This window comes from Schistocerca americana, chromosome X (genome assembly GCF_021461395.2).
Source record: "Schistocerca americana isolate TAMUIC-IGC-003095 chromosome X, iqSchAmer2.1, whole genome shotgun sequence".
Taxonomy (NCBI): Eukaryota; Metazoa; Arthropoda; class Insecta; order Orthoptera; family Acrididae; genus Schistocerca; species Schistocerca americana.
This window is the reverse complement of record NC_060130.1, coordinates 981,038,953-981,057,616: the sequence shown is the minus strand read 5'-3', so window position 1 is coordinate 981,057,616 and position 18,664 is coordinate 981,038,953. Positions and strand designations below refer to the sequence as shown.

Genomic DNA, 18,664 nt, shown 5'->3' with positions numbered 1-18,664 from the left:
AACACCGTGTCGAGACTGTGCTGAGAGGCATCTGTAGCCAACATGAGATGCTGACCCGGCTGAAAAGTGGCCGGACACAGGGCAGTTTGAAGGTTAGATTTAAGCAAAGTGAATGCTCGATCACAAGCTGGGCAGTAGAAAAAGGCACTTTTTTACTCGAAAGCACGTGGCTGACCAACAGTGAATGTGTCTAGTAATAACTTATGGTAGTACACAACTGTACTTAGAAATGCCTGCAGTTCCTTAACAGAGGTCAGCCATGGTGAAGCTACAATTGCGTCATCATGGGGACACAGTGGCTTGACCACTGTGTAAGACACCTCAAAACCTAGGCACTCAGTTGATTGGCTGAAAAAAAACTGAGATTTGGCAAGATTGCACTTGAGACCCACAGTCCACAGCCTGCAAAACAGAAAACAATGATCGGAGATTGCTAAGGTGGTCTTCGGTGGAAAAACCTGAAACAATGATATTGTTGAGGTAATTGATGCAGCCGGGTACAGAGGCTGTCAGCTGTTCTAAAAAATGCTGAAAAATTGTGGGTGAGCTAACGACACCAAAAGGCAAGCATTGATGTTGATAGAGGCCGAAAGGTGTAGTGAAGACAAGAAGGTGCCTAACAGCCTCATTCAATGGGAGCTGGAAGTGTGCATCTGACAGAGCAATCTTCAAAAAGTTGTGACCGCCTGACAATTTTGCTAGCAACTCATCAGGGCAGGGCAAAAGGTATTTATGTATCATGGACTGTGCGTTAACTGTGTCACTGAAGTCACCACAGAGATGAAGTTTATCTGTCGGCTTCGTAGTGATGACCTGTGGTATAGCCCATTCACTGGAACAAATAGGTCAAATGACATTGAATGACGTCAGATGGTCTAATTCGGCCTTGGTGGAGTCACACACTGTGACAGGTGTCTGTCACACCCGAAAAAAACGAGGGCAGGTGGACTCTTTCATGGTAATGTGGGCCTGAAAAACGGTAGCACAACCTAGCCAAGGGGAAAACAGATGAAATCTCAGAGTAGAGGGACTCAAAATTGCTGAAATTTACCTCATCGGCAATGGAGAAACTGAAATCATTAAATACATCTAACCTGAACATTTGTATGGTATGGAAATGATCTACAAGAGGAAAGGTGCGATGAACAACAGATTTGTAAGATACAGGAGTGGAGAACTGATCTAGGATTGGAATTTGCTGTTTGTTGTAGCTAACTAACTTCCATGAAACCTGTGTAAGAGGATGGGAGCCCCAAGTCCATGTACGTTTGTACCATTACTAAAGCACTACAGCTCCTGTGTCCACTTGCACTTTCACTGATTTATTAAAGACACACAAGTCAATAAGCAATTTGTTTGGGGAAACAGTCACCATAGAGACACAGTTTAAGTCCATCGATACTACTGTACCTCCCACATTTGTAGAGGAGTTACACACTGATGCAATGTGGCTTTCCGTTTGACACTTGTTGCAAACTGCCCAAAACTTGGGACATGCAGCAGGCTCATGTTGGATGAAGCGGTAGGAGCAGGACAGAAGGGGGGCACGCGACCACTGCTGTGACGGGACCTGTTGCAGCTGTAGCCATAACCGACACTGCCCCATGCAATGCTGAGTTGGAAGTTGTATTGGTGCAAAGGGTTCCCTGTCATCCTGAACGCTTGCAGTGTGCTTAACTGGTGTTGACTGAGCAACTTCCGATACTTCTCCCCATGCAGCAATCTGATTGCCTGCTGCTCGTGACTCTTGAAAAGATTGTGCTGTATTCAGCACATCCATAAGTGTCAGATTCTCACACTGAAGTGTGCTTGTTCTACAACTTCCCTATCTGGAGCCAGACAAATGATAATATCATGCACCATGTGATCAGGGTAGGAGTCGTGATGGGTGCTAGTGACAAAATTACAATGACGGCTCAACCAGTGTAATTCTGCAGCCCGGGCTTTGTAAGATTGGTTTGGCATTTCTGACAACAGTAAAATTCTACACATGTCGCTTGCACATTTCATCAGAAAATAAGCTGGCTGATACTTACAAAGGCACAAGCTGGCACAACAACTGATACATGCGCAATGAAGGCAAGGAAAGAAAGAAAGGCTTATACAGGTTTGCCCTCATGAAAAATGTAGAAGTGTTGGCGTAACTGTGTCTAATAGGGGTCCCAATCTTCAGCCGATTCATCATATGCTGGAAAGGGTAACAGTTACACTGATGGTAGAGTAGCCTGCCACAAACATACAGGAGCTACTCGACTGAGAGTGGTCGTGAGAGCCTGCTGTTGTTCCGTGAAAGCTTGCTGCTGAGCATGGAGATGGTGGAGTATTTATTTGATCAATATTTTTGTTGGATGACTGAGCACTGTTGCTAACATGCAGAGAAAATGTAACCCTCACTTATCACCAAGTTTATTACAAACTCAATTTATGGAACATAGTACTTTATAGAGCAACACGTAAGATACAGGTTGTGTAGAGCACTGAACACATTGACTGGACAACAGCTATACAGCTTAAAGAATAGACCGAGAATGTTTTTGCGATTGCTTAAATAATGCCACTTCTTTGGCAGCCCACCAGAGCCGTACCATGAACTGACACAGGCCTGTGAACTGTATGGACACACACTTTCTGAAATTATGCACGTCATGAGTGAAGACAAATCAGTCACCAGTATTTTTTTTGTGAAAGTTTTCAATGTTACCCACTACAAAAAGATGTTTCATTTTATAGTCATTACAGATGTGGAAAGAGTGCTTTTGGATGCCATGAGGAGCACAGGTTGTAATCAACTACAAGTGGTGGCTCACGTTGCTACCAACCAGACTGCCAGTCTTGCTTGTGAGATGAAGATGGAGCTAACCATCTGCAGCCTCATAGACAGAACTGACTGTGATCCTTTGGTGCAGAGCTGAATGGAGGGTCTGAATCAGAGACTCTGGCAGTTCTGTGACTGAGAAGGCTGTAGATTCCTCAACTTAGGCCGTCAGGTGGTGGGTTTCCTGGTTCCACTTAATAGCTGGGAGTCTACTACACACAGGAAGTGGCTACACAGGTAGCAGGGATTGTGTGGAGTGGACTTTTAGATTAGAGGGTTTTTGGGAAACTGCAGAAAGGGCGTCAGTCTAAAAGGCTGCAGGGCAAACACAGGACGGTAGACCTAGCATCTATCAGTATTGTAGTTGTAAATTATTGTAGCTGTGTTGGGAAAGAATCTTGGGGATTTTGCATCTGTTTGAATTTGGCATGTTTGTTTCATTGTTTCTGCAACAGTTTTCCAACCCGTTTTGTGTACCAAGGAGGATCAGCCCCGTCGTTCGTTAATTTATTTGGTATAAATCTCTCAACTGCTGCCGATACTATTTCTTTGAATTTAAGCCACATCTGGTCAACACTTATATTATTAATTTGGAATGAGTGGAGATTGTCTCTCAGGAAGGGGTCAAGTGACTTTTTGTCTGCTTTTTTGAATAGGTATATTTTTCGCTTATTTTTCTGGGATTTGGGGATTACAATATTCAGTCTCACTATGACAAGTCTGTGTTCACTAATCCCTGAATCGGTTTTGATGCTCGTTATTAGCTTTTTGCTAAGAGGTCAAGTGTGTTTTCACAACTGTTTACTATTCGCGTGAGCTCATGAACTAACTGCTCGAAATAATTGTCAGAGAATGCATTTAGCAAGATTTCGGATGATAGTTTTTGCATACCTCTGGAATTAAACATGTATCCACATGCGTACTAAAAGAAATCTGATAAACTCCAGTTACACAATTAATCTCTCACACAAATCTAAAGGCTGTGCATTCAGCTAAATTCTTAGGGATTACAATTACAAATAACTTAAATTGGAATGTTCACATATATAATTTTATGGGTAAAGCAAACCAAAGACTGTGATTTATTGGCAGAACACATAGAAAGTGCGACAGATCCACTAAAGAGACTGACTACACCATGCTTGTCTGCCCTTTTCTAGAGTGTTGCTGTGCAGTGTGGGATCCGCATCAGATGGGACTGGGAAACTTCAAAGAAGGGCAGCTTGTTTTGTATCATCACGTAGAAAATGAAATAAATGAAATGAAATGGTCATGTGGCATTATTAGGTGGGAGATCCCATCTGGGGTTGTTCAGCCGCCTTTTGCAAGTCTTTATATATGATGCCACTTCTGCAACTTCGATGTTGTTGTTGTCGATGATGATGATGATGATGATGATGATGATGATGATGATGACAACACAGCACCCAATGCCCGAGCAGCTGAAATCTCCGACCGGGCTGTGAATCGAACCTGGGCTCATTTCATTTCATTGCGGCAGGATCTTCGCTTAAAATTTCAGTCACCAACTTTCTCCTCAGATTGTGAAAATATTCTGTTGGCACCCACCTACATAGGGAGAAATGATCACCATGATAAAATAAGAGAAATCAGAGCTCGCACAGAAAGATTTAAGTGGAACAGTAGAGAAATAGCTTGAAGGTGGTTTGACAATTAATTGTGAATTGCAAAGTAATCACATAGATGTTCCTATGTGTTTCAGTGACATTGTAATATTGAGTCCTATATATTTGTTTTACATATTGCTTTTGATGCAAACTTCAGCAATGAGTGACAATTCCACTGGTTCCTGCTTTTGCGAATTTTATGGCTTCATGAGGTTATATTAATTCTCCTGATCACTTCTGATACATCTGTGAGAGATTTGTTGCGAAAACAGCAGCTTTCTCAAAGAAGTGTATTTTGTGTCTTTTGACATAAAGATTAGGGATCAGGACAACACTGAGTATGTTCAAGTTGTTAGGAAGGACTCCTGTCTCCTAAGCAAATGGGGCAGTCATGCAAAAGACAGGCACTGGTCTCAGAAAATCAGGCCAATCAGAACGCTATAAGTTGGAGGGAAAAATGTATAATTCATTTCAGATATGTACCCAAAAAATGCTTCTGCCTCCACTTCACATAAAACTTGCATTATGAAATGATTTATTAAAGCCCTACCAAAAGATGGTGACATCCTGAAGTGTGTGGGAAGACGTTACCACTACTATCGAAAGTTGAGATGAAAGAAGGGGGTGTTCATCAGACCTGATATTCAGAAACTAATGGAAGATGAAATTTAAAGGTAATCTTGGATATCCTTTTAACAAGTCGTCAACAAGTTCCTTTGCAACTACATGGACATTGATTACGAGAATCAGAAACATGCTGGATAACTTCGTAAATAGGATGCCTCAGTGAGCTCGTAGCTGCACTTTCTGGACTCCTGCATCAGCTGTTTTCTAGAAAATCTAGGTGCTGTGAATGAGGAACTGGGAGAAAGCAAAGAAGAAAATACAATGGAGATTTGAAGGAAAAAAGAAGAGAAGTTAAAATGTATGCCTTTGCATTAAACATGAATAACAAAACACTTCATTGTAATGTTAGGAGTGTCTTATTTTATCATGTCTATATCAATAAAGCTTTTTTGAGTGTGTGTTTTGTATGAATTTTCTGATTGTTTGTCATTACCTTGTGAAAACCCTTATGTGAGAGAGGGAACCCATAGCATATCTGAACTTAACATATCAATAAACATTCAACTCACCTAAAATGATCAACAAAAAATTGCAGAGTATGAATTTGTAGACCTGTGTAATCTCAGACAAAATCTCATTTTCAGTGGTCTTTTTAGAGACAGTTTGTTGGGTCTTCTGGTCTGATGTGCTGTGGCAGCTGATTACCAACTCACTATTATGTAGGATATATGTCGGTCAATCCTAACATTAGACAGATAGGTAGATGTCAAATGCACACAAACACCAAAAAATGAGACTCCCTTTGCACTCACTATCTTTCTATAAGCAGTCTAATTTGTGTATGTGGGATGTAAACATCTCTGTGCAATTACAGATCAATCTAGGAACAGCAGTACCCCATGTAAAATTGTTATGCCACATAGTATTCAAATAAGAAAATGCAGAGAGGCACATGATTTCAAAATACTGATTCCTGCAGTATTCTTGTTTATTGCCAGTAGCACCTATTGTTTGTCATTCATTCTGCCGGTTGGTAGAATATCAGCAATTGATAGGAGAGCTTCTGGTACCATGGAATTATAAAATGCATTGAACTGGTTAGTGTGTGTCTTGTATAAAAACGAAAATTCAATTCAGAAAACTGTTACAGTGATAAAGGATAATCGGTACATTCAGGAGGAAAATTTGCAGTACTTCTGATACGAACTCATAAAAACAATCACAACACTCGTATCTTTCGAAATAATAGATAGATATCATCTCCAGAAAAGAGGCATTCCCCTTCCTGAACCATTTCCTCTTCCTACTCTTTCCTTCTGTGAGCTATGAGTGCTGTGATTTGGGAGTGGTATTAAAAGTTGAGAGAGAGAGAGAGAGAGAGAGAGAGAGAGAGAGAGAGTGTGAGTTCGTACCTCCTCCATGTTACCACAGATGACGTGTCACTGATCTTGTTTGTACTAAGATACCAGTACACGTGAGGTGCCTATTTGCTTCCACCTCCTTGAGTGGAATGCATAAGTTCCAGTACATGTTCACCTACCTGCAGTATTCTATAGTTGTTATCCCCTGTGCAGAAAACAGCATGTAGGTCATGAATCTGTTATCTGGAGACTGTAAGAAACTCTTAGTGAGGAACTGTTGTTTTAGAAATGATTAAATTTCAATCGGTTTGTTTATATGGGATGCCACTCACTTTTTATTAGCAGAACATGAGAAACTGCACGTTAGAGTCACAAATGATTTATATGTTTCAACAAATTAATGAACTGCATATTTCCACAGTTAGTATCACACTGTTCTCAACTATATGTTCAACTAACCATACAATGCTAATAAAGTCTTAACTAACACTGACCATGGCAGACAGCATGTCTGTCCTCCGAGGATTCCTAACCAGCTCTCACAGTTACAAACTAGACATTGCAAATTAAGTCTTAACTGATACTGCGGTGGACAACGTGTCAGTCCTCTGAGACTCCTCAACTTACTCTGATCTTATGGCTTAACCACTTTGCCCGCCATCCAAGTTGTGCACAATCCGAAGATCACTGAATTGCTTCATCTGCCTTTTTTTTGCAGTTGCTTATAATTCTGCTGATTATTAATACTTGAAAAGTAATGGAATGATAGCACGCTATTGAGAGATGTTTTAAATATAACACGCAAGCAATACTCTGTTTAGTTTGTCTAATATTAACAACAGAAGATTGTCATCTTCGCATGCAACTACCGAATGCAGTAGCCAATCATGGAGAAGGACCACAATTTATGCGGTCTTTCTCACGATACCTGTACTGAATAAACCATCTGTCATCTGTACCTCACACCAAATTATGTCATCTTGCCACAGCTACCTTCCCAACTGCTCTAAAAGAGCTTCTTGTAGCTGAATGTGATGGCTGCAAAGCCAGAAATATTACAGTGGCACCTCCTGAATGTAAGGGCCGACTTTTCTCTTTCTGAATTGTAAATGTTACTTGTTAGATAGTATCTGCATTGTGAGAAAGTTCCATATTTGTGGTTATACCAGAGTACTATTTTTTTCTAGGAAGGACAAAATACTCCTACGACTAGTGCCGAAAAAGACTTGGAAATAAGTCAGTCACCACATTCTTATGTCAGCCAGTCTGATGAAGCATCCACATATTTGAGTGGGACAAGACTCTCATCAGAGGTATGTGGTATCTGTCTGTTCCTTTATGTATTTACAGAGTATACAATCATATTTCTCATGTATGGCAAATGAAATATTTTCCAGGCCCAACGATGTGAAAATATGAATGCTTCTAAAGACTCAAGATTAAAGGAAGAATATCTGTCTTATCGTCCTGGTAGTTGCACAGGCATGATTCCTCCACATCTAATAGTAATGACAGCATCTCCAAAAGAAGTAAGTGAAATGGATTGCTGTAGTTGGATACATCTTCATGTGTGGGAACTGGGAAAGAATCTTGATGGCTGTTACTAGTATTGCTCAAGTTTCAGTTTAATTTGTTAATAACATTGACGATGTATTCTTGGATCATGGCACTTCTGCTTCATTTCGTAGTTATAAAGACAATGTATTCCATTTGTCCCAAATGCAGTTGTTCCCCCCCTCGAAATGCTGTTCTAGTGCACATCTTGTTAGAAGGTGGCTTGGTTTTGAGTGAACTGTCGTGATCATCCATCCCCACCGACCAACTGTAGCCAATGATATTTTATCTCCCACTGTTATGCTAAACTGTGACAAGTGCTCTCCTCCAGACTGCAGTGTTGCCACACTTTATTGGCTGTGTACAGTAGCTGAATGAACTTGATTGTTGTCTGCAGCAACATACAGCACGTGCCACCTGCACCTCCACCTCCCTTTCTACATCTGCCACCATGACTAAGAAAATTCTTTTCTCACCCTGGATGTTTTTTAATATTTATTTTTAGCAGCTGTATATATACATACTATGATAAGTGATCTCCTTCAGATAGCTCCATTGCTCTTCATATGATTACACAGAGCAAGGTGGTGGCAGTGGTAATACACTGAATTTGTATTCAGGAGGACAGTGGTTCACATTCCCTTCTGGTCATTCTGTGATTTCCCTAAATCACTTAAGCCAAATACTGGTTTTTCGGAAGGACATGACAGATTTTCATCTCAATCCTTCCCCAGTCAGAGCTTGTACTCCATCTGCAGTGACATCATCAGCAGGATATTGAGCCCTCATCTTGCTTTTGTTCTTACGAACTAAGGAAAATCAAGTACAAGAATGTTTTGTATACATGAAATGACACTGTGTGAGGATGATTGCCTGAGCTGCTACCTTCCCAAATTGCCAATTGGTCCCTCTGTCAGGTGTCGGGGAGGCGTGACTTGAGGTGTGAACAATCACCTAAGGTGAGTGTGCCCCCTTCTTAGGGGAGCCCCCAGTTGGAAGGAACACACCATCAGACACACTGGGAATCATGGGGTTTTTCTCACAATGAGCCAATGATCATCTTCACAGTCAATGTCTACCAAACTTACATGGAATGAGGCTAACGATTCAAAGACCCTCACAGCTGCACCACAGTTCCTTGTGGTTTCACGTACTTAAGACGGTCAGTTCTTTGCTACGGCAAATCCGTTTATTATTCAGAAAGTTGTTGATGCAATTGCTGGTCCTGCGAAATCCTGCTCTCATTTACACAATGACACTTTGCTTTTGGAGACTACTTTTGATTCTCAAGCACAGTGACTGTTTGCTGCTTTGCTCCTCCATGACTATGCTGTTAGTGTTGAGGTCCATCAAACGCTGAATTTTTCCTGTGGTGTTATTTACACTAGGCTGCTCGATGGTCTGACTGAGGCAGATTTCCAAATGTACCTCTCTGATCAGGGTGTCCCTGCAGTCCATCAGGCGATGAAAAAGGTAGATACATCCTTAGTGCCCACACACACTCTTCTCACTTTTGATAGAAAGGTGCTTCCATCAGAGATTAAAGCAGGTTATGAAGTTATCATAGTCTGACCATACATTCCAAACCCGATGTGCTGCTACCAGTGTCACACATTCAATTTTTCTGTCAATACCCGGCCAAATGTGTAACCTGTGGTAGGGATGCTCACAAGGGCAATTGTCCACTGTGTTCTCTCCACTGTATAAGCTGCGATGGCAACCATGCTGTCCCATTCCAAGATTTTCCCATGTGTCTTGAGGAGTGGGCTGTCCAGGAGATCCAGGTGAGGGAAAAAGTTCCTTTCCTGGTCATTCACAAGTTATTGAATAGTCAGAAACCCTATGTTCTACCATCCGCCACTTTCAGTACTGTTCTTGGTGCATCTCACTCCATGAAGGACATCACCATGCAGACATGCAGCCTCAAATTCAGCACCAGAGTTGTAAAATCACCCAGTGTCGTGGTAGCATCCCCATCTCCTCCACCATCTGTGCAACAAGCCACCAAACTTTCGCCTCGTGGGGCAAAATCACCTACTACACAATCATCAGGCCAGAAAAGACAGAAGGAATACTCTCATGAAGACTTTCTATGTCCCTCCAGCAAAAAACATCTGAGTCTTCCTCTGCCAACCAGAAAGGCTCCAAGAAGTCAAACAAAGGGAAACGGTCATCTCCTTTACTGACTTGAAGATCCTCCTTGATGGTATTGGCACATGATATACTCGCCCAGCCGACCTCTGCATCACCTGCGCGCACTGCTAACCGTTTTTCTGCCTTGGACTCTGCAGACTGATAGAAGGAGAATGCCGATGCCTCTGCAGATTTCGTGGAGCAGGAGCCTCCAGTCTCTCTGCCCTGTAGCAGTGTCTTCGAATGCTTGGCACACGGCAGCCACTGAGGTGACACACCTTCATTTTATCCACCCTCCCCTTTCCTTGTCGTGATTCTCCTCCAATGGAATGTTCATGGCCTTCAATCCAACAAAAAGGGATTATGACTGAGAGGTGACCTCTTGGCTGACCTCTTCAATCAACTTAACCTCATCTGCCTTAACATGGGAGCACCCATGTCCCTTCAGACTCCACACACACCAATTCCCACTTGAACCTCTCCTTCTGCACTGCCCCGCTTGCCCATTGTCTCTAGTGCTCTGTTATTTCTGATATGTACTCGAGCGACCATTTCCCGTGTGCTATCCATTTGCTGACTCCTACACCACCTAAGTGCACACCCAAATGACAGCTTTCTAAGGCCAACTGGCAGCTTTACCCTACCTTTTACCTGGTTTGTTGCATAGCTGGAGGAGGAGATGGGAATGCTAACCTGACACTGGGCAATTTTACAACTCTGGTGGCCTTTGATAAACCAAATTTCCCCAGTTGTGATGACCATGTAGAATATCTTACAAATATTATCCTTACCACCACAGAACGTTTTGTTCCTCCCATGTCCTCTTTACTCGCCATGTCCCGGCCCCTTGGTGGACTGAGGTGTGCCGCAACGCAATTTGTGCATGGAAACATGCTCTCCTTTTTTTAACCATCATCCTACAATGGCAAACTGCAACATTAGAAACAGTTGGATGCACAGTATTGTCATGTTCTTCGGGATAGCAAAAACACTAGCTGGATTTCATTCACTAGTTCTTTTAACAGTAGTAGACAATGTCATATTGCTATCTCCAACACCTCAGGCCACTATTTTGTGGGGATTTCTAGCTCCTCCCACTACCACCCTGCTTTCCTCCATTGGGAATGACTGGAGGAGGCTCGGATGATACCCTTCTCTTCTCAGAATTGTGAGTGCTGCAATCCTTTACTATGACGGAGCTAGATCATGCTCTCACTTCATCCCGATCCTGCACCGCAGGGCTGGATGATGTTAACATTCAGATGTTCTACATCTACATTTACATCTACATCCATACTCCACAAGCCACCTGACGGTGTGTGGCGGAGGGTACCTTGAGTACCTCTATCGGTTCTCACTTCTATTCCAGTCTCATATTGTTCATGGAAAGATGGATTGTCGGTATGCCTCTGTGTGGGCTCTAATCTCTCTGATTTTATCCTCATGGTCTCTTCGTGAGATATACGTAGGAGGGAGCAATATACTGCTTGACTCCTCGGTAAAGGTATGTTCTCGAAACTTGAACATAAGCCCGTACCGAGCTACTGAGCATCTCTCCTGCAGAGTCTTCCACTGGAGTTTATCTATCATCTCCGTAATGCTTTCGCAATTACTAAATGATCCTGTAACAAAGTGCGCTGCTCTCCGTTGGATCTTTTCTATCTCTTCTATCAACCCTATCTGGTACAGATCCCACACTGCTGTTCAGTATTCAAACAGTGGACGAACAAGTGTACTGTAACCTACTTCCTTTGCTTTCGGATTGCATTTCCTTAGGATTCTTCCAATGAATCTCAGTCTGGCATCTGCTTTACCGACGATCAACTTTATATGATCACTCCATTTTAAATCACTCCTAAGGCCTACTCCCAGATAATTTATGGAATTAACTCCTTCCAGTTGCTGACCTGCTATATTGTAGCTAAATGATAAGGGATCTTTCTTTCTATGTATTCGCAGCACATTACACTTGTCTACATTGAGATTCAATTGCCATTCCCTGCACCATGCATCAATTCACTACAGATCCTCCTGCATTTCAGTACAATTTTCCATTGTTACAACCTCTCGATATACCACAGCATCATCCGCAAAAAGCCACAGTGAACTTCCGATGTCATCCACAAGGCCATTTATGTATATTGTGAATAGCAACGGTCCTATGATGCTTCCCTGCAGCACGCCTGAAATCACTCGTACTTCGGAAGACTTCTCTCCATTGAGAATGACATGCTGCATTCTGTTATCTAGGAACTCTTCAATCCAATCACACAATTGGTCTGATAGTCCATATGCTCTTACTTTGTTCATTAAATGACTGGGGGGAACTGTATCGAATGCCTTGCGGAAGTCAAGAAACACGGCATCTACCTGGGAACCCATGTCTATGGCCCTCTGAGTCTCGTGGACGAATAGCACGAGCTGGGTTTCACACGATCGTCTTTTTCGAAACCCATGTTGTTTGTCTGCAAGGCTTTGGCTATGTTTATGTTTGCTGTGAAGTTTATGTTTGCTGTGAAGTTTATGTTTGCTGTGAAGTTCCCTTTGCTTCTGCAGCAGTTTTCTAACTCGGTTGTTGTACCACGGTGGCTCTTTTCCATCTCTTATGATCTTGCTTGGCACATACTCATCTAATGCGTATTGTATGATGGTTTTGAACTTTGTCCACTGATCCTCAACACTATCTGTACTTGAGACAAAACTTTTGTGTTGAGCCATCAGGTACTCTGAAGTCTGCTTTTTGTCACTTTTGCTAAACAGAAAAATCTTCCTACCTTTTTTAATATTTCTATTTACGGCTGAAATCATTGATGCAGTAACCACTTTATGATCGCTGATTCCCTGTTCTGCGTTAACTGTTTCAAATAGTTCGGGTCTGTTTGTCACCAGAAGGTCTAATATGTTATCGCCAAGAGCCAGTTCTCTGTTTAACTGCTCAAGGTAGTTTTCAGATAAAGCACTTAAAAAAATTTCACTGGAGTCTTTGTCCCTGCCACTCGTTATGAACATTTGAGTTTCCCAGTCTATATACGCCAAATTAAAATCTCCACCCAGAACTATAACATGGTGGGGAAATCTACTCGAAATATTTTCCAATTATCCTTCAGGTGCTCAGCCACAACAGCTGCTGAGCCAGGGGGCCTATAGAGACATCCAATTACCATGTCTGAGCCTGCTTTAACCATGACCTTCACCCAAATTATTTCACATTTCGGATCTCTGTCATTTTCCTTCGACACTATTGCACTTCTTATCGCTATAAACACGCCTCCCCCTTCACTGTCCAGCCTGTCTCTGTAGTATACATTCCAATCCGAGTTTAGAATTTCATTACTGTTCACATCTGGTTTCAGCTAACTTTCTGTCCCTAGTACTATTTGGGCATTGTGACCGTTTATTAATGAGAGCAGTTCTGGGACCTTTCTATAGATGCTCTTGCAGTTTACTATTAGCAGATTAATATTGTTATTCCCTGTTGCATTTTGCCTACTCCTACCTTGCCGCGTCTCAGGAGGCGTCTTGTCGGGTCTGGGGAGGGAATTCTCTAACCTAAAAGACCCACATGTGCACTCCACACATACTCCGCTACCCTTGTAGCTGCTTCCTGCGTGTAGTGCATGCCTGATCTATTCAGGGGCACCGTACATTTCTCCACCCAATAGCGGAGGTCAAGAAATTTGCACCCCAGATCTCTGCAGAATCGTCTGAGCCTCTGGTTTAAGCCTTCCACTCGGCTCCAAACCAGAGGACCACGATCGGTTGTGGGAACGATACTACAAATAGTTAGCTCAGATTCCACCCCGCGAGCAAAGCTTTCCGCCTTCACCAACTCCGCCAACCGCCTGTATGAACTGAGGATGCCTCTGAACCGAAACGGCATGAGTCATTGGTGCCGACATGAGCAACAATTTGCAGTCGGGTGCACCCAGTGCTCTCTATCGCCGCCGGCAGAGCCTCCTCCACATCTCGGATGAGACCCCCCCCGGCAAGCAGACAGAGTGAACACTGGCCTTCTTCCCCGACCTTTCTGCTATTTCCCTAAGGGGCTCCATCACCCCCCTAACGTTGGAGCTCCCAATCACTAATAAACCCCTCCCCCCGTGTTGCAGAACCTTTCTCTTGTGGGCAAGTGCTTTCGCCTTCATACATACAATTGCATCTGGGCAGAGGGTACGTTTCCCAGATGCTGGCATGAAGCCACTGTCAGTTCCATATGTAAGCCTGGTAAGGACAAACACCTTCCTTCCAGTTATCACCCCATATCTCTCAACAGCTGTGTTTGCAAGGTGATGGAACATATGATTTATGCCCAGCTGATATGGTGGCTGGAGTCTCACAATTTACTTACCACCACACAGTGTGGATTTAGAGCAAGCCGTTCTGCAGTTGACCATCTCATCACTTTGTCAACACATGTCATGAATGATTTTCTGCTGAAATACAGACTTTGGCCGTATTTTTCAATTTGGAGAAAGCTTATGTCACATGCTGGAGGAGTGGTATCCCCCGTACTATCTACATGTGGGGCTTCCGTGGCCGCATGCCCCATTTCCTTTAGAAATTTTTAAAAGACCGAATTTTCGAGGTGTGTTTGGATTCTGCCTAGTCGGACATTTTCATCCAGGAAAACAGTGTGCCTCAGGGTTCTGTCCTGAGTGACATCCTCTTTGCTATCGCAATTAACCTATAATGGCCTGTCTCCTGCTGGGCATCTCCAGCTCCCTTTTCATTGACAATTTTGCCATCTATGGCAGTTCTCCACAATCTTGTCTCCTTGAGCAGCATATTTAACTATGTCTTGATTGTCTGTACTCATGGAGAATCGAACATGGCTTTCGTTTTTCCACCGACAAAACAGTTTGTATAAATTTCTAATGACACAATTGGTTTCTTCCACCGTCTTTAAGTTTTGGTGCTATTGCTCTTCTATTCATTGAAACTACAAAATTCCTGGGGCTCATGCTCAATAGGAAACTTTCTTAGTCCTCTCATGTGTCTTACCTGGCTGCCCGCTGTACGTGGTCCCTCAATGTCCTATGTGCCCTCAGTGGTATTTCCTGGGGAGCGGAGTGAACCACCCTCCTCCATTTATACTGGTCCCTTGTCCATTCGAAACTAGACTATGAGTGTATCGTTTATGCGTTTGCATGTCTGTCCATATTACACCGTCTCAATACAATCAAAAATAGTGGCATCCGTTTGGCCACTGGCGCCTTTTATGCCACTATCCCAGTTGAGGGTCTGTATGCAAAAGCTGCTGAACTACCACTACCATACCGCCATGACTTCCTCCTCAGCAGATATGCATGCTGTTTGTCTGCCATGCTTGGCCACCCATCCTATGCCTACTTCTTTGATGACTCCTTTGATCACCAGTATGGGGCGCGTTCCTCTTCTGTGTTACCTCCTGGCATTCAGTTTTGGCTCTTGCTCCAGCAGCTTAACTTCATGCTACCTGCCACTTTCCCGATGGGTGTTAACCCTTTACAACCTTTGTGCAGTGGCCCGTGTTCACCTTGGCCTTCATTTGCTTCCTAAGGACACTAGTCCATCCTCGCTCTATCACCATAAGTTTCAGACTCTCAGACTGATTGTAGTGTTTGGTGTGCCTTCGGCATTGGCACCAACGTGTTTTGGTACTGACTTCCGGAACACTGCTCAGTATTTACAGCAGGGCTCTTCGCCCTGTATCAGGTCACACAATACATCTGGAAACACAGGCTTTTCAATTGTGTCATCTGCTTCGACTCTCTCAATGCCTCTGTGTGCTGTATACTGTCCACCCCTTAGTGCAACAGGTCCAGGAAAGCTGTCACTTGCTCACTCTTGATGGAGCCACAGTGATGTTTATGTGGGTTCCCGGCCACGTCAGTCTGATGGGAAGCAAGATGGCTGCTGCTGCTGCCAAGGCTGCAGTGCTGGTACCTCGGCTCTAGTTCTTCCATTCCCTCCGAGTCTGATGGGAAGCAAGACGGCTGCTGCTGCTGCCAAGGCTGCAGTGCTGGTACCTCGGCTCTAGTTCTTCCATTCCCTCCGATGATCTCTGTGTTGCCGTCTGTCAGGAGGTGATGTTACTTTGTCATCACCACTGGTCCTCCCTTCATGGTAACAAGCTCCGGGAAATTAAACCTCTCCCATCGGCTTGGACGAACTCCTCTAGGCCCTCTCGACACGAGATCATCATTTTAGTTAGATTGTGTACTGAGCACTGTCTCTTTAGCCATCGCCATTTGTTAAGTGGTGCTCCCCTGCCACTTTGTGCTCATTGCCCTCAACCTTTGACGATTTGCCATTTCCTGATGGAATGCTGTTTTTTTAACCATTCACATTCCAATTTATTTTGCCGTCTGAGTTATTAGTAGTTTTAACAAATGACGCATGGGCTGTTGACCGCATTTTACTTTTTATCCATTGTAGCAATATGGCAAAGGACATTTAATCTTTACTTCAGGATCTCTGTTTCTCTATGGTACATTTTATACACCTTTCTCCAAGTACCTGATTTTAGCTGTCCTTCCATCCATCGATTGGGTTTAACATGTAGTCACTTCTAGCTGCTCCTTTTGTCTTTGTATCCTACAAGTCTGTTGTGGGCGCATATGACCGTAGTTGTTTTAGCGCCCTAAGACAAAACAAAACAAATGTAGAGAAGGAAGCATGTACACTGTTGACCATTAAAACTGCTACACCAAGATGGCAGCATGCAACATTCATCAGACTGGCTTGGACTGTATTGCAAGTTCGAGTATGCCAATGGTAAGCCTTTCAGTGCAGTTGTGTAGAGTAGAGAGGAGCAACACCATCTACATTCTGCATATAGGGAAAGATTACACAGGGGATTTCTCATTTAGAAATCACTTTTTATTGCTAGTTGTTTGTGCCTCATGTAATGAGGAGAAATGTCTATCACCACATGTTGAATTTTGACCGTGGCAGGACTGTGGTCTTTGAAGATTGTGGTTTGTCGTTATGCGATATGGCTGTTTGCTTTGGTCATGATCCCATGACTGTCCTGTGAATATGAAAGTGATGGGTTCATGGGAGTCATACTCCACACTATGCAGCATCTCAACGAACCTATCGAAGTAGTTCCTGAGAGGATGGACATAATGTTCACTCAGCCATGCAAGATCATTCTGCTATGTTGTGTTTCTTGAATCCGGATAGTGTTTGTTTGCTGCAAGACAAGTATCCACACAGGTAATGCGATGATGTCTGGAGCACCACAGATTGTTGACACAGTGACCATTGCTGCAGTTACCCTTGACATAGCAGCAGAGTAGGGTGCACCAACAGTGGAGCACCCAATGACAACACTGGACATCGTTTCATATGAGTCCCAGTTCTGCGTACAGCATCATGATGTAAGAATTTGAGTGTGAAAACTCTGAGGAAAATAAGTGTTATCACATTACATTCATTGTCAATATATGGTCTGAGCACCTGGCGTAATTTTATAGGATGCCATTGAGTACATATTACCTCTGGTTCATATGGAAGGTAATTTGGACAGCAGGTATTACTTTCTGCCATCTTGAGGTCGGTGAGTGTACCCTATCTTTGAGATACCTGTGTCCTCATTTTCAACAAGATAATGCAAGACTATCCATTGCCTCTGCAGTGCTGACCTGCCTCAACATGGAAGGTGATCGACTGTGGGCCTAGCCAGCACACTCCGTACATCACACAACAATTGGAAACATCTGGTCATGGATTACTGAGAGACTAGCACTCCACCACTTTCCAGCCACTATAATGGATAAATTCTGGTGTGGAGTTGAAGCAGCAGCCTGGAGTGATGTAGCCATATATGTCATCCAGGCTGAGTTTGACTCAATGCCCAATTGGGTTAGAGGCATTGTCACAGCTCTGTGTACTAAATTCCATAACCTGTATAACCCCAAATCACATAAAAATTTAATCATGCGTTCTTTGTATTCTACTGGATACACAAATGGCCATCAGAAAAAAGCTATAGAAAATTTGAAAGAAACTAATAAATAAGGAGAATCCTATTTGGACTCAAGACCAAGACTAACAGTTAAATGTATACAGAGCACCTATAAAGAGTGAGAGTTCTCAATAAGCAAACAAAAAGAGGTCAGTGAATAAAGAAGAAAGGGGAAATTATACTCAAACAAAAGAAATCACTAAATAAAGAGACCCCTAAACAAATAAAGTTGATCACTAAACAAGGAAAGAGGGATTGCTGACAAAAGAAAATTATCCCAAAACAAAGGTTGAAGTGATTCTTCAATTTCTCTCAGTGTACTTCATGAAAAAGAGTTCACAGGTGAACAGCCGGACATTAGTGTCCAACAGACACAATATTTTGGCAAGCAACCACAGTGACATCATCAGGTGTGCTCACAAACTGACTGCTGAGGTTCCAGTGCCAGGCTTTGATCTCCACCTCTCCCCCCCCCCCCCCCCCCCCCCCCTCTCCCCTCCAGATTTTCCAAACATGGTCTGCACCAAAGTACAGTGTGTCGAGCATCTGTTCCATTCACGGACTGCACCCAGGGGCATGTGCTGGCGGTGTCTTCTTAGTATCTCTGCCTGTTCTTGAAGTTAGTTCATGGTGAGATGTCTTCTTTCTCCTTTTA

General features: G+C 43.2%; 1 protein-coding gene across 4 annotated transcripts in view; it reads left to right on the top strand.

The window, feature by feature from the left end:
• The window catches only part of LOC124555380 (molybdopterin synthase catalytic subunit-like), a 101,945-nt gene that overhangs the window by 45,638 nt on the left and 37,643 nt on the right, over positions 1 to 18,664 (top strand). For 3 of the 4 annotated variants that reach the window (XM_047129275.1, XM_047129274.1, XM_047129273.1), the window contains 2 exons: positions 7,559 to 7,684; positions 7,769 to 7,900. The exons of the other annotated variant lie outside the window; for it this stretch is intronic. In XM_047129275.1, the coding sequence (XP_046985231.1) occupies positions 7,559 to 7,684; positions 7,769 to 7,900 (258 nt within the window). The remainder of the gene's footprint in view (positions 1 to 7,558; positions 7,685 to 7,768; positions 7,901 to 18,664) is intronic. 4 annotated transcript variants of the gene reach the window in all.